Source organism: Carassius auratus, chromosome 4 (genome assembly GCF_003368295.1).
Source record: "Carassius auratus strain Wakin chromosome 4, ASM336829v1, whole genome shotgun sequence".
NCBI classification, from domain to species: Eukaryota; Metazoa; Chordata; class Actinopteri; order Cypriniformes; family Cyprinidae; genus Carassius; species Carassius auratus.
Window position 1 is genome coordinate 1,364,115 of NC_039246.1, and position 15,059 is coordinate 1,379,173.

General features: G+C 37.5%; 1 protein-coding gene across 2 annotated transcripts; it reads right to left on the minus strand.

Annotated features, from left to right (window-relative positions):
* Positions 1–2,149: 2,149 nt before the first annotated feature.
* On the minus strand, positions 2,150–11,327 carry LOC113066139 (gastrula zinc finger protein XlCGF57.1). Of its 2 annotated transcripts, XM_026237831.1 has the most exons (4): positions 11,259–11,312; positions 10,435–10,517; positions 10,003–10,157; positions 2,150–3,949 (listed from the first exon to the last, which is right to left on the minus strand). In XM_026237831.1, exons 3-4 carry the CDS (start codon positions 10,085–10,087, stop codon positions 2,370–2,372), a joined length of 1,665 nt encoding a protein of 554 aa, XP_026093616.1. In that variant the 5' UTR covers positions 10,088–10,157; positions 10,435–10,517; positions 11,259–11,312; the 3' UTR covers positions 2,150–2,369. The 2 variants fall into 2 exon arrangements, with proteins under 2 accessions (XP_026093616.1, XP_026093608.1); XM_026237823.1 differs by lacking the exon at positions 10,435–10,517 and having other exon boundaries at positions 11,259–11,327.
* Positions 11,328–15,059: the final 3,732 nt, after the last annotated feature.

Here is a 15,059-nt window from a genome sequence, read left to right on the forward strand (position 1 = left end):
GTGTTGGTCCACTCTGTTTTCTGAGGTCCAAGGTCAACGTAGCCGTATACCAGGAAGTTTAAGAGCACTTCATGTTTCCTGCTGCTGAACAACTTTATGGAGATCCAGATTTCATTTTCCAACAGGACTTGGCACCTGCACCTAGTGCCAAAGCTATAGAAAATATATGGGGTATTGTGAAGAGGAAGATGCGATATGCCAGACCCAACAATGCAGAAGAGCTGAAGGCCACTATCAGAGCAACCTGGGCTCTCATAACACCTGAGCAGTGCCACAGACTGATCGACTCCATGCCACGCCACATTGCTGCAGTAATTCAGGCAAAAGGAGCCCAAACTAAGTATTGAGTGCTGTACATGCTCACACTTTTCATGTTCATAGTTTTCAGTTGGACAAGATTTCTAAAAATCTACCAGTCTCTGACATCAGTCAGAGGAAAGTTTGCCCCACTCCTCAATGCAAAATTGTTTCAGCTGTGAGATATTTGATGGGTTTCTGGCATGTACAGCACGTTTCAAGTCAGCCCACAGCATTTCAATGGGATTCAGATCAAGGCTTTGACTCTGCTATTCCATTTGCTTTATTTACTGGTATGTTTTGAGTCATTGTCCTGTTGCAGGATCCAGTTCTGCTTCAGCTTACGTTTATTTTTACAGATGGTCTCACATGTTCCTCAAGCACCCTGATACACAGTAGAATTAATGGTGAATTCTATGAAGGTGAACTGGCCAGGTCCTGCTACAGCAAAACACCCCCAAACCAGGACACTTCCACCTCCATGTTTTGCAGCTGGTATGAGGTTCCTTTCCTGGAATGCTGTATTTGATTTACACCAAACATGTCCTCTGTTGCGGTTTCAAAATTACATTTTAGACTCATCTGTCCAAATAACATTATTCCAGAAGTCCTGGTCTTTGGCTACATTCTCTCTGGCAAACTTCAGTCTGGCCTTTGTTTTTTTTTTTTTAGAGAGAGCAGGGGTTTCCTCCTTGCACACCTCCCATGAAAGTTAAACTACCGTAGTCTCTTTGTGATTGTAGAGACATGCACTTTCACATCAACAGTAGCAAGAGCTTGCAGTAGGTCCTGTGATGAATTTTAGGGTTTTTTGATGACTTCAGGGTGAACTTGCTTGGACAGCCAGACCTGGGCATGTTGACAGTTGTTATGAATATATATATAAAAAGGGGGTGTTACAATTTTTTGTTCTTCTTTCACTAAAATTAATGTAGATTAAATGACTAAAATGCTAGAAGAGTCAACTGGGAAGGACTGATATTCCTGCAGACATTATAGCTTCAACTATTAATTTTTTTTATCTTTCCTTGGAAAATTGTTTAGTTCCTTTTGATATGAAGCTAGCCAAAATAATTGCATTATCCAAAAAAGCAAATAAACATGATCCTGGAAATTATCGTCCAATCTCCATTTGTATCGTGGCTTAAAACATTTTAGAAAAGATTGTGTATAAACAGACGTATGAATATGTAAGTAAATTGATGGGGTTCTTTCTGAGGAAAAAATGGTTAAACATGGTGTCCCTCAAGGAAGTGTTTCAGACCCTCTTTTGTTTCTTTCATATATAAATGACATACTAGCAGTTTGTGATTGTAATTTTATTTTATGATTCAGCTTTATTAATTTCAGACAAGGAGGTTGATAGGATACAAACTAATGTAAGGTAAAGGACTGGCTTTCTGAAAATAATGTTGAATTTGCATAAAACTAAATCCATATTATTTGGGACTAAACAGAGTTTGATTCAACATGCATCAAGAGTATCTCTAAAGCAAGCCAACACAAAAACTTCCGCAAATGAAACTGAAAATACCTTGCAGATGCTTAACACACAATCATCTTCATTAAAAGTAGAGATCTTACGCAGTGTTCATACTGGACGATTTTAGCCCAATTTTTCACTCGCAGACATTTTTTGATAAATCACAAACAAATGCCTGAAATCGAATTGAATTGTTAAAGATGAAATCTGAGGGAATTGCAGACAGGTAGCCGACGCCCACAAACTTTTTGCCATTTAAAATATCTGGAGCTGTTGGCGATTTACAATTGATGACTGAAAACTATATTGGGAACAACCTACAGCCAATGAGAAAATAGGGGCATGACAGAGGGAAGTTGGAGGATGAGATGTAGACCAGAATATCAGTATTTTAATAGATATACATACAAACAAGCACAAATATTTGCTTGACCAGCCACAAAATAAGGAATTGAATTATACTGAGTTATACAAGACAACTGACTTCTAGCAAAGCAGATGGTCACACACACAGCGGTTAAAAATGTTGAAGAGTCTATCTAGAGGAGAACAACGCAAATTGTCATAAAGGTGGATGATCAGATTTGGGTCACTTTCGGCTGCGGTGAGAACGTAGCTTTAATTTCACACAGATACGTATTTGCTGGTGCCATTTTAAGCTACTGAGCCATTTAAAACGCTTTCCACACGAAGAACACAAATATGGTTTCACATCTGCATGACTTTTCAGGTGTATTTGTAAGTGTAATGGCAAAATAAATGTTTTATTACACTGATCACAATTAAACTGCCTTTCTCCAGAGCGATCGTGCTTTTGATCTTTCAAACTGCTCCTTTTTCTAAGCCTCTTTCCGCTCACAGAGCACTGCAGCTTCTTTCCAGTATGTGTTTGCAAATGACGTTTCAGGTCTCTTTTATATTTAAAGCTCCTCTTACACTGAAGACAGGCAAATGGTTTCCCTCCAGTGTGGATTCTCATATGGGCCTTAAATTTTTCTTTCAGTCTGAAACTCTCTCCACAGTGAGTGCAGATGAAAGACTCTTGAGAATGAACTTTTTCATGCCAGCTAAGGCGTCTCTTGTCTGGGAATCTCTGTCCACAATGCTGACAATTATACTCTTTTGAGTGAATCCTCATGTGGTAAGTAAGGTTTGTTTCACATGAAAAACATTTTCCACACTGACCACACACAAAAGGCTTCTCTCCTGTGTGAGTTTTCATGTGAATCTTAAGATGTCCCTTTTGTGTGAAGCTCTTCTCACACAGTTTGCAGTTAAAGGGCTTCTCTCCTGTGTGACTTCTAATGTGGGCATTAAGGGTTGATTTACCGGAGAAGTTCTTCCCACAAAATGTGCAGATGTAAGGACTCTCTCCAGTGTGACATTTCAGGTGTAAATCAAGGGTTGTTTTGTGCCTGAAACACTTTCCACACTGAACACATGGAAACGGCTTCTCTTGAGTGTGAACGATCATGTGAGTCTTCAGAGATCCGTTGCATGAGAAGCTTTTCCCACACAGTTTGCAGGTAAAAGGCTTCTCTCCAGTATGAGTTCTCATGTGGGTATCGAAGTGTGTTTTATATGTGAAGCTATTCCCACACACACTACAGATAAAAGGATTCTCTCCAGCGTGAAGTCTTGTATGATTTTTGAGATTTCCTCTACAACTGAAACTCTCTCCACACCGTTTACATGTAAAACCATTATCTCCTGAGTTTTTTTTCTTCGTGTGGTAATCGAAGGATACTTTCTGTATGAAACTCATTCCACACTGATCACATGTGAATGACTTTTCTCCAGTGTGACGTTTCATGTGGAAATCAAGGCTTTGTTTATGTGCTAAACATTGTCCACACAGTTGGCATATGAAAGGCTTCATTCCAGTATGAACGTTCATGTGGCATTTAAGGTTTGTTTTACGTGAGAATCTCTTTCCACACTCATGGCATTTGAAAGGCTTCACTCCAGTATGAACGTTCATGTGCATTTGAAGGGTATATTTATGTTTGAAACTCTTTTCACATTGATGGCAGATGAAGCAACTGCTAGATTCGGTTTTCTGAACTTTTTTTGGTGATGAAGTTGTTTCAGACTGCATGGATGTTTCCCCAGTTTTGAATTCAAGTCTCTCATATTGATCTTGCCTCTCTTCTTTCACCACCATCAGGTCTAAAGTGAAAAAACACAAATACAGATTAGTGGCACTTCAAAGACTTGAAGCAACAGAACTCAAAACCAAGATAAAAGCATTGAAACATCAAAACCAAAAAATGTCCAACAAAACTGGGATTTGTTGATATTATAGACCAGTCACTCCTGGTCTTAGGGACACCACTGCTCGGCTCATTTTATGTCTCCATTTTGACACACCTGATTCAGATCACCAGCTCTTTAGGTGAGAGCACCATTAACTCAGTGTATCGGAAAAGGGAAACATTGAATAAAAAAAGGTGCAGAGTGGTGGGTCCCCAGAACTAGGACTGAAAACCACTGTTACAGACTAATCGTGTATCTGCCAATCATTTTTTAAAACTTTATTTAAATTTGACAATAAGCTCTAGCATAAATAAGGTCTTAAATCTATTCGACTCCTAAAAATGTGTAAACAAATAGACATTTTGTCAAGTACAAGTATGGAGTTCATCAGGGCTCAGTATTAGGTCCTCTGCTTTTCTCTTAGTACAGGGTTCCTCAAAATCTTGTCCTGGAGAGCCAATGCGCTGCAGAGTTTAACTCCAACCTTGATCAAACTCACCTACCTGTGATTTTCTCTGATTTTAGATACATAATATTTTCACAAAACTGACATATCAAAGTTTACAGTTCAGGAAACATAATTACTCAGACTGTTGTGATAATACAGATATATAAGCTCAAACATTAAAACAAAATGTAAAATATTAAAAACATTTTTTATATGTATAAAACAAAAATTATGATGTAGGACATGATTTTAGATACCTAATGAAGCTTAAGACACAAGTCTACCAATACTTCATTTTGATATTTCAGAATATAATTTCACAATCTACTCTTGTAACTGTGCACAATTTCAAAGACCATGTCGTGTGTGTTTTTAGAGAAGGCTCATAAAAGGCTTCAATCTCAGTAAACATTTACCCCACTTTTATCAAAAGTCTTACTACAACAAAATACTTTCTTACGACCTTATGTAAAATGATTGATAAAATGCATTATGAAGAAGAACTGCATCTGCTATTAGCGGTTGCGGTCAGTCCGTTCCAGGAGCAGTACGTCTCCAGCAGTACAGCGATCGTTTACGTACCGAGTCTATTTTTGCTGTGCTGCATGCGCTGAATTAAAGTGACAGCGCATTGTTTACGGTAAAAATAAACATGGTTTGACACGGAAATGCAGTCATTTCACAATAAATGTATACTAATCAAAGCCTACTGTGTTTCACACGCCACACATGGGTTTTGGCTAGATTTAAAACAAATAAAAGAGCAACTTTAGAGAAACAAGGCAACATTACATATGCACTTTTATAGAGGCAGAAAAACAAAGTTATTTAAGACCCGTTTGATTGCGTGTAATAAAGATTTAAATGCAAAAGGCACGAGAGTCGACTGTTTCTGTCAGTGGTGAGTTTTAATTTTAAATGTTTGTGATATCCTAACAAGAAAAGTAGCCTAATGTTGTGTTTAAATGTGTTGCAGCTTGTTTCAGCAACTTATTATAAAAATCTAGAATGCATGAATAATACGTTGTTTATATTTTAATTTCAATATGTCTATGAAAGATTGTTACTGTGCTGTGATGAAAGAGTACCACAATGCTGAAAAAGCTTTTTGATTTTTTTTTTTTTAAATGATTTGATATCAAAATAATGGACAAAGCTTGTGTCTTGTGGCTTAAAAACAGCCGCTGATCAGAAGCGGACTGCAAACGCGTCCTGTGTGAAAGCACAATGAGTCTGTGCTGCTTCAGCACAACATACGTAACGCACACGGACTGCAGACGCACTGCTGACGGATTATATGTGAAACAGAGCTGTAATGTTAGAGCTAACATTGGCATCAAGCTACATCAGACTATTTATGAAATTATTAGTACACTTTTACTCAAAACTCACTTAAAACCCAGATCGAGTGTTTGTAATAACTTCCTTCTGTGATCACGGGTGGAATTTGGTCCTTTACTGTTGTAAAAATATGCTTTTTATAGCCTTTTACATCACTGCACAAGTTAGCATTTCAGATGTACAGTTTTTTATATTGTTATACACATACCCAAAATCTCAAGAAAATCAAATACCAACCATTTATTTTAAAAAGGGCCAACAACGTTTATACTTACAAAAAAAGAGACCATTATTTTAATGTTGATAACAAAATGTTAAGTTTTCCAAGTCTTTTATTGAGAGTATTCTGTCCTACTGTATTGTATTCTGGTATGGACATTCAAAAATCACCCACAGGAACAAATTGAGGAATATTGTTAAAACTTGAGGAAGAATTATTGGTAAACAACAGGTAGACCTGTACCAACTATATCTGATAAGATTGGCAGAGAAGGCAGACAAGAGCACTATTCGGACGGGACTAGTTTTCTAAACTACGTTTGAGTTTCGATTCTTATCACCTGACGTCTGTGATTTTCATGTACCAATTCGGACGGGACTAACATCTCCGTGTTTATTACAGAGGTGGGAGGGTCTGATTGTGCATCTGGGTGTCACAGAGATCACGCTCTCTGTATGCGTGCACTGCATTCATTCAGAATGACTGCCTTAGTATTATTACACAATAAATACTAAATGGCTAGTATAGCAAAACCATGTTAATGTGTGGTTCCTTTAGTTTAACTTGTTTTCCTTTTTTTTTTTTTTTTTTTATTAAATGTAATTAAAACATTATGTAACTGAGTACATAAATGAACGTGAGTAATCTTACCTGATGCTGATATTACAATAGCCGGTATAAACAGTTTACGTGATCTTGCTCTTGATTTTATTATTTTATTATTTATATACCGGTAACCAAATATATCAAACATGCGCCCGGTAAGAGCATCTATGGTAATTCACGTTGTCCAAAACACACAAGGAAACGCCGTTGTGAAATAAAATATCACCGGCAATCACAGACATTCGCATTCGGACGGGATTAGTTTTCTCAGAGGATCACTGAGTTTGCTGAAAAACGGTAGGTAATTTGCTCTGGAATTATCACAGAGGTTGTGTGAGAAAAACACAGACGTGGCAGATTCGGACGGGATTAAAATCACCAAATACGTCTGTGAAACGCATATTTCTCTAACGACCCCCTGTAAAACTAGTCCCGTCTGAATAGGGCTAGGGTTTGCATGGTTACAACCCATCCACTTTCAGTGGAGTTCAAGCTTCTCTCTACTGGTCGTAGATATAGATACCCTAAGGTTAGAACCAACCGAGCAAAAAACTCATTCATTCCCTTGGCAATAACCCAATCATATAATGTACGGGGAGGGGTATGACTGGAAAACGTAAGTAGTTATTATTTTTTTTTTTTTTTTATTTATGATATTGTGCATGTGTATAACGTTAGTGTGTCAATGTGTCTGTACTGCATAACAAAGTGCCTCTCTGAGGACATTCAAGTTTTCTAAGTCTAAGGGATTAAAGAGTCATCTGCTTTCCAACAGCTGTCGCAGTGCTTTGGTGTCATGCGTCAGGCAGTCTGAACAGCGCTGATGCATCTTGAGGAACCTGGTGTGCTTGTGTTTGGTGCGGTCACACTAGTGTTGCTAAGAAAGATGAGACGTCTACAGTGACATAAGACCTAGTTCTGTGGTGGCTCTCTATCCCTTGGAAATGCAAACTGGTTCCTAGAAGGCTTGTTAGTTATACCAACTCAATCAGTATTCGCACTAGCTCTGAACTAGCACCAGGTTTCCTACTGGTTGGAAAAGAGGCCTCTGTGTTCCCAGAGCTCCCAAATCCAGTGGTTACGAAGCTAGCACTCATGAATCTACACACTCTAGAATGGACCACCCCCTGCCTTCATTTCCACTGGTCTTGCCCAGCCAAATGGCTTTTAAAAAAACATTTTAATCTCCGCTGGTACCACCTAGTCTTTTGTCTCTACTGGTTCTGCTCAGCATCCTGATTCCTGTTGCCCAGCAGTGGGAAGTCATACATAGCCCCATTATCCTTCCATCCAGCTCCCTGGCTCCTTCCTTACACTGGATACACTGCTTTCTTACACTGAGCTCATGATGGGAAAGCAGGGTGTATCCAGCCTACGTGCTTGGATTCCTTGCCTCCACTTTGATCAGTTCACCCATCAGCACCATTTCCCTTTGTCCACTCCGTCCATCATCCCACAGACTTAGCATTCGAATTGGCTCTGATACTGCCCTTTTCTGCCAGATCCAGATCCAATATTTTGTATATACTATACTGTGTTATTGTGAAGCCTCACAAAGGGCACAATCACATTATAAAGCACCATATACACCGTTGTGTAAAAGTGTTTCCTGATCTCTTATCATTTTGCATGTCACACTTTGTTTCAGATCATCAAACAAATGTAAATATTCATTAAAGATAACACAAGTAAACAACATGCAGTTATTAAATGAAAGTTTACAAAAACAAAACCCAAAACTACATGGCCCTGTGTGAAAAAGTGTTTGACCCCTAAACCTTGTAACTGGTTGGGCCACCCTTAGCAGTAACAACTGCAATTAAGTGTTTGCGATAACTTGCAATGAGTCTGTTACAGGGCTGTAAAGGATTATTGGTCCACTTATCTATGAAGAATTGCTATAATTCAGCCACATTGGAGGGTTGACCTTTTTAAGGTCACACCACTGCCTCTCAAGTGGGGAAGTTGTGGCCTAATGGTTAGAGGGTTGGACTCCCAATCGAAGGGTTGTGAGTTCTAGTCTCGGGCCAGCAGGAATTGTGGGTGGGGGGAGTGCATGAACAGTTCTCTCTCCACCTTCAATACCACGACTTAGGTGCCCTTGAGCAAGGCATCGAACCCCCAACTGCTCCCCGGGCGCCACAGCATAAATGGCTGCCCACTGCTCCGGGTGTGTGCTCACAGTGTGTGTGTGTGTGTGTGTGTGTGTTCACTGCTCTGTGTGTGTGCATTTCGGATGGGTTAAATGCAGAGCACAAATTCTGAGTATGGGTCACCATACTTGGCTGAATGTCACTTCACTTTCAATAGGATTCAGGTCAGGACTGTGACTAGGCCACTCCAAAGTCTTCATTTTGTTTTTCTTCAGTCATTCAGAGGTGGGCTTGCTGGTGTGTTTTGAATCATTGTCCTGCTGCAGAACCCAAGTTTGCTTCAGCTTGAGTTCACAAAGAGATGGCCGGACATTCTCTTACAGGGTTTTTTGTTAAACAGCAGAATTCATGGTTCCATTCATCACAGCAAGTCTTCCAGGTCCTGAAGCAGCAAAACAGCCCCAGACCATCACATAACCACCACCATATTTTACTGCTGGTATAATGTTCTTTTTCTGAAATACGGTGTTACTTACACGCCAGTCGCAATGGGACAGACACCTTCCAAAAGGGAAGAGCCTTTATGTCCTTTTTTCTCAGCAGCGGTTTTTGTCTTGGAACTCTGTCATGCAGACCATTTTTGTCCAGTCTCTTTCTTATGGTGGAGTCATGAAAACTGATCTTAACCAAGCCAAGTGAGGCCTGCCGTTCTTTGGATGTTATTGTGGGTCTTTTGTGACCTCTTGGATGAGTTGTCGCTGTGCTCTTGGGGTAATTTAGGTCGGCCGGCCACTCCTAGGAAGGTTCTCCACTGTTCCATGTTCTTGACATTTGTGAATAATGGCTCTCATTTCGGTTCACTAAAGTCCCAAAGCTTTAGAAATGGCTTTATAACCTTTCCCAGACTGATAGATTTCAATTACTTTCTTTCTAATTTGTTTCTGAATTTATTTGCATCTTTGAGGATCTTTTAGTCTACTACAATTTGTCAGGCAGGTCCTATTTTAGAGATTTCTTTATTGCAAAAAGGTGTGGCACTAATCAGGCCTGCGTGTGGCTAGAGAAATTGAAGTAAGGTGTGATAACCCACAGTGTTTTTCACACAGGCCCATGAATTTATTGATTTGGTGACTTTGCTGGAGATAACACAGGCCTAATGCTCATATGACATTCTTCAGAAACATCATGTATTTCTGTAGAGCTGGACATTGTAATAAGGATCAAATGAGTGAGTTCAGCTTTGAAAATAGAAACTAACCTGTTTGTTCCTCAGTTTGGTCATGTTTCAGACTGAATGTTTCTTCAATCCTCAAGTTTTCTCTCTCCTCTTTAATAAACGCCATCTTTATAACAGTGTCACGTGGATCTCAGCTGCTTCTTCAGGAGTTTTTCTGTGTGTTTGGTCACACCGTCCTGTTTAAGATCAGAATAATTAGGAAACGCAACAATAAATGCAAACTAAATCTCTTTGGCTGCCTCTCATTCTGCTCCTTATTCAGAATCAGAGTTAATGGCCTTAAATCACCTAATTACACAAAAAAACATCAGCATGCTTTGTATTTGGTATTAGATTAGTGTTGCCAATCTTTCCGTATGATACTGAACTGTCTCGTATTTAAATCATCACAGAAGCGTTTATGAAAGCCATATGAAATGCAGTTTTTCCCATATTTTCAGTGAAACACCATACCCAACAAACGCAGAATGATCCTCTGTGGTTCCCTTATGGTTATTTTTGGGAACCAAATCATAGGAACCTTCCCAGATCCTTCCCTGCAAGTAATTTTTAGTTTTATTTACATAACCATGTAAAGGAATAAAAATATTGCAGAGTGATGACCAGCAGAGAGATTACTCTAATGATGAAATTTGACATTTTCATTAACAGAATTTAATCTCTGAAATAAGCATTTAATAAAATGTAAAAGTCAAAGCAGCGAAAACACATCATAATAATCAGATGAATGCTGTTTTATAGCTAAAATATTAAGCAAAGGTTAAGCGTAGTGTAAAAAGCAAAACATAAAAAAGGTAATGTCCCTTATTTTCCTTATATGTTATACATACCTTATATATTTCATTATATAAGTTGTTGTTGTTATTATTTGTATTATTATCTACACATTTAACACATTATATTTAATAGGTAACGGTTTCAGGAAAATAATTGCTTCTGGTTTGTAACAGTGTAAACACTGAATCATTTTGGGAAGTAGCCACACTGTTTTGTTTCCTCAAGCTTGGTTTCTCTCGTCAGTACTTCCCAGTGAGTGAACTAGTCTTCACGATAAACTGATTCACTACATAGGGAGCAGAATGAGACCTAGCTTTTGTTACTTGTGTGTGAGTGCTGTTTACTCATAACAATACCGTTTATTTATAAAGATAAAGCATCACAATTTTACTTAATCCATAATTAAGCTATTTTACGTTGTTTGTAAAAAAAAAACCTGTGACATTTCCTTTACTTTTTGCATCGATTTAAATGCTTTCAAAGCTTATAAACACACAAACCTTTCTTCAGGCCGATCTCAACAGACGCGGAGAGCAATGCACGGCGCAGTCTTATGACGTCACAACACGACACCAAAATAAAAGTCCTCTTATCACTCAGCTGTCTCGACTACATAAATTCTCATTTAAATTCTAGAGTTTTTCAGAATTGATTAATTGGTGAAATGGATATTTAAAAAAAATGTTATCCAATGAAGTGTTGAACATATTAAGGATTACAAATGAAAGAATATAAGATTCTGTCTTAAAGACAGAAATTTAATATGTTTCCCAATGGATAAATACTATAGTAATTTATAGGAAATGTTATGGTGTTTTTGAATCATACTATTGGAAATACTTTCATTAATCTGTTGTGTTAATTATATTGTTGCTGCAGTAATATAACAACTATAGTAAGATAAACAAATTACTGACCAATATTAACAAGTTTTCTACAACTATAGGGTATATTATACCACAATACAACACGGTTTACTATAGTAAAAACTAAAGTATACAACAGAATTTATTATAGTTTATCAGTTCACTGTACAGTATGCTGTAGCATGTATTAACAAAGTGTTGTATATACTATAAAATATACAGTTTAATACACTTTAAGATAACATGGTTAAAAACACTATAATATTAAAATGCAAACAGTGGTATTTACAAGTGAAAATATATAATCTCAGTGTGATTTAAAGGGTTTCTATACACAAACATATTTTTATTATTTGATTATTATACTATATTATGGTATTGTTGATAGCATTCTGACATGATTTTGTATTTAAGAAGATTTTTTTTAGTGGCTCTGGATCGATCGTCACAAAACCAGTTAGTTAGTTGACCCAACAATAAATGTATGCGTTTTGTTTTATTCTCCAGCTGCGTATGGAAACATGAGCAGTTAAAAACATGGAGATGCGTAGTCTTTAGAAATTAAAAAGGGTGAGTTCTTAACTTGCTTCATTTCCTGATGAGTTACAGAGCAGTGGTGCTGCAATGAATGAAAATCCACAAAAGCTCAAAATTTGTTGGAGTATTTGAAATATCTTTTCTGTGTGTTACAAGGATGAAGCACACATAAAAAACTGATGTGAAATCTACAGTGATTTACTGTGTTAGTGCACTGTATAGAAGTTCACAGAACAATACTGAACAATACTGTATATTCAGTCTAAGTAGCAGTAAAAAAATAAGTATTGTAACATTCACAGTACACAGGCATGTCCTGTAGAGAATCACAGTAGCAAGAAACAGCATATATATATATATAATATATAAGCTGGTGTTACTTTTAAATGTGTGTATGGAGAAGACATAACATAACTGGCAAAACGCTTATACAGCACACAATGTTGTGATTATTCATGGGCTATTTATGTAAATAACAGGCTTTAATTCATAAGCTAAGTTAATAACTTTTCTTTACCTTTTGTTGACCTACATTAAACTCTCAACCTTCATTCAAAATTAAGCAACAGTGATCATGAGATAAATTGTATTTCTTTCATTCAGATTGAAAAACAAAATCTATCTAATTCCATGTTACCATAATTATAGATAATAAAATAAAGTCCAATCAGTGTAAATGGTTCAATAGCAAGATGACAGAGACCAGTGGTGCACAATTACATGTAATCACCAATTCAACATAAGAGTCATTTATTAGATTTTGCACTATGCTGAAGATGGATGAGGCTAAAATCAAAGCACTGACTGACTTTAAAAGACTTGGAAAGATACCTCGGGCCTTTCCTGACAAGAAAAATTCATTTTTCTTAGAAGGGCTAAAAGCTTTGTTTTTGAAAGTAAGTAATGTAAAATGTATACCTGGATTTAGTGGTTTCACTGGTCGTTTATAATGACTTTTATACTTTTTAGATGAAGCTTTATATTATATTAAAAAAGAATGAACTTTGGAAGGAAGGAAGGAAGGAAGTGGTCAGCACGACAAAAAGAGCCCAAGACATTTTTGAAGAGCTCCACAGCAGCCCAATAGGTAAGGAAGCGCTTTTATTGGCCTGGTATGTCTGAGTTTAATGTGAATGCTTTTTCATTTCTATTAGTCCATCAAAACTGATTTTGATAATACATTTTAGGTCCAACACTGTGCCGCTTGTCAGAAAAAGCAATGTCCTCTGAAGAACCCTTTGGAATATACCCCCATCATGGTAATTCATGTTTTTTATGAAAAACACAAGGAATATTTTATAACCGCAATTTTATATTAAACATGAATGCTTATTAGGTGGCACAGCCTTGGGATATTGTGGGGATGGATTTAATTGGAAAGCTCACACCAACAAAAGAAGGCTACAAGTACATCTGTGTCATGATAGATTACTTTAATAAATTACATAATAAAATTGTTCTACAAATTTGGTGACCCTACAAGTCTCCTAACAGATCAAGGCACTGAATTTGTAAATTCTTTTGTCTTTTATTCCATTAATTGTTCTCTGTAAGGAAATCCCTTATTCTCACACATTTGTAAAGGAGATGTGTGTTGATCTGTACACATATCAATCTGGGTGTGTGCCAACCTCTGGGCATTAAGAGAAGTCTGTGTGTGCCATGCCATCCACAAACAAATGGACTGGTTGAGAGACTCAATGGCACAATTCAGAGCTAACACACACACTCCATATTTTTAAAATGAGACCATTTGTATATGACAATATAATCTTATTGATTTGTTTTCTGTTTTACAGATGTTTGAGCAAGTTGGTAGAGAACAGGCCAAGCTTGTGGGCTGATTATTTGGAGGCCACAATGTTTGGGCAGTGAACCAAAAAACGGATAACAAACAAATTCTCGCCATACTTTCTGCTGTTTGGTTGAGAGGCTATGTACCCATGTGAGGTACCAGACACCTATGAGGTAGGTTTGAAAATTTGTATATTTTTTTCCAACGACAATTTTTCTCCTTACATTAGATCAATGAATGTGTGGAGGAAATGACTGCAGAGGAGCACATTTTTTAATGTATAACAGCAGGACAGGTAAATTGTTCAGGAGAATATGGCACAGGTTATAAATAAGAAAGAGGAAACTTGATCAAGGAGAGGCTGTTGTCATGCAGGTTCGGGACAGAGTCCTGAGGCAAAACAAAAGAAGTCAGGAGAGAAAGGGGGACAAAATGGATCCTGATTTTTTTAGGCCCATACACTTGTCACTGTAGTTGATGGTAAAAGCGTAGACGTTGTGGATGACCATGGAAAACTATTTCCAAGAGTAAACATTGATCACCTGGTACACTTTTTAGAAGATCATCCACCAAAAGCTCCCAAGGTCACTTCAACCGTCACAACCACACCTTCCTCTTCTGCCCCCAAGTCTGCGCCCTCCTCTGCTACCACACCACACCACTCTATTATCACTAGTGTTGTGTGTATGTGTTTCTTAATTTCTTAATATTTTCAGTATTACAAGACATGTGGGCATGAAAAGTAGGAGGAAGACTGGAGCAAAATAGGTCCATATAAAATATTTACCTGGGATTTTGAGCACCTCCAACCTGGAGAGAAAATTGAGAGCAAGGTGAGAAAGTTTTCACACAATTCCTAATAATTCATTAATTTAGACTTCATCATAATGTTTTTTATTTTTATTATCAATATGCTTTTTATTTGTGGAACAGACAAATGATTGAACCACTTTCTTGTTCAGGTTATCAATGCCTACTTCACTTGCATGGCAAGCAGGTATGCAGGAGATGCATTTGTCATTGATTCATTTCAAATGACAAATCTGTGGAATGGCAAGGCCAATGAAATTAAGAAGGTAAACAAGCTTGTTTATTTTGATATG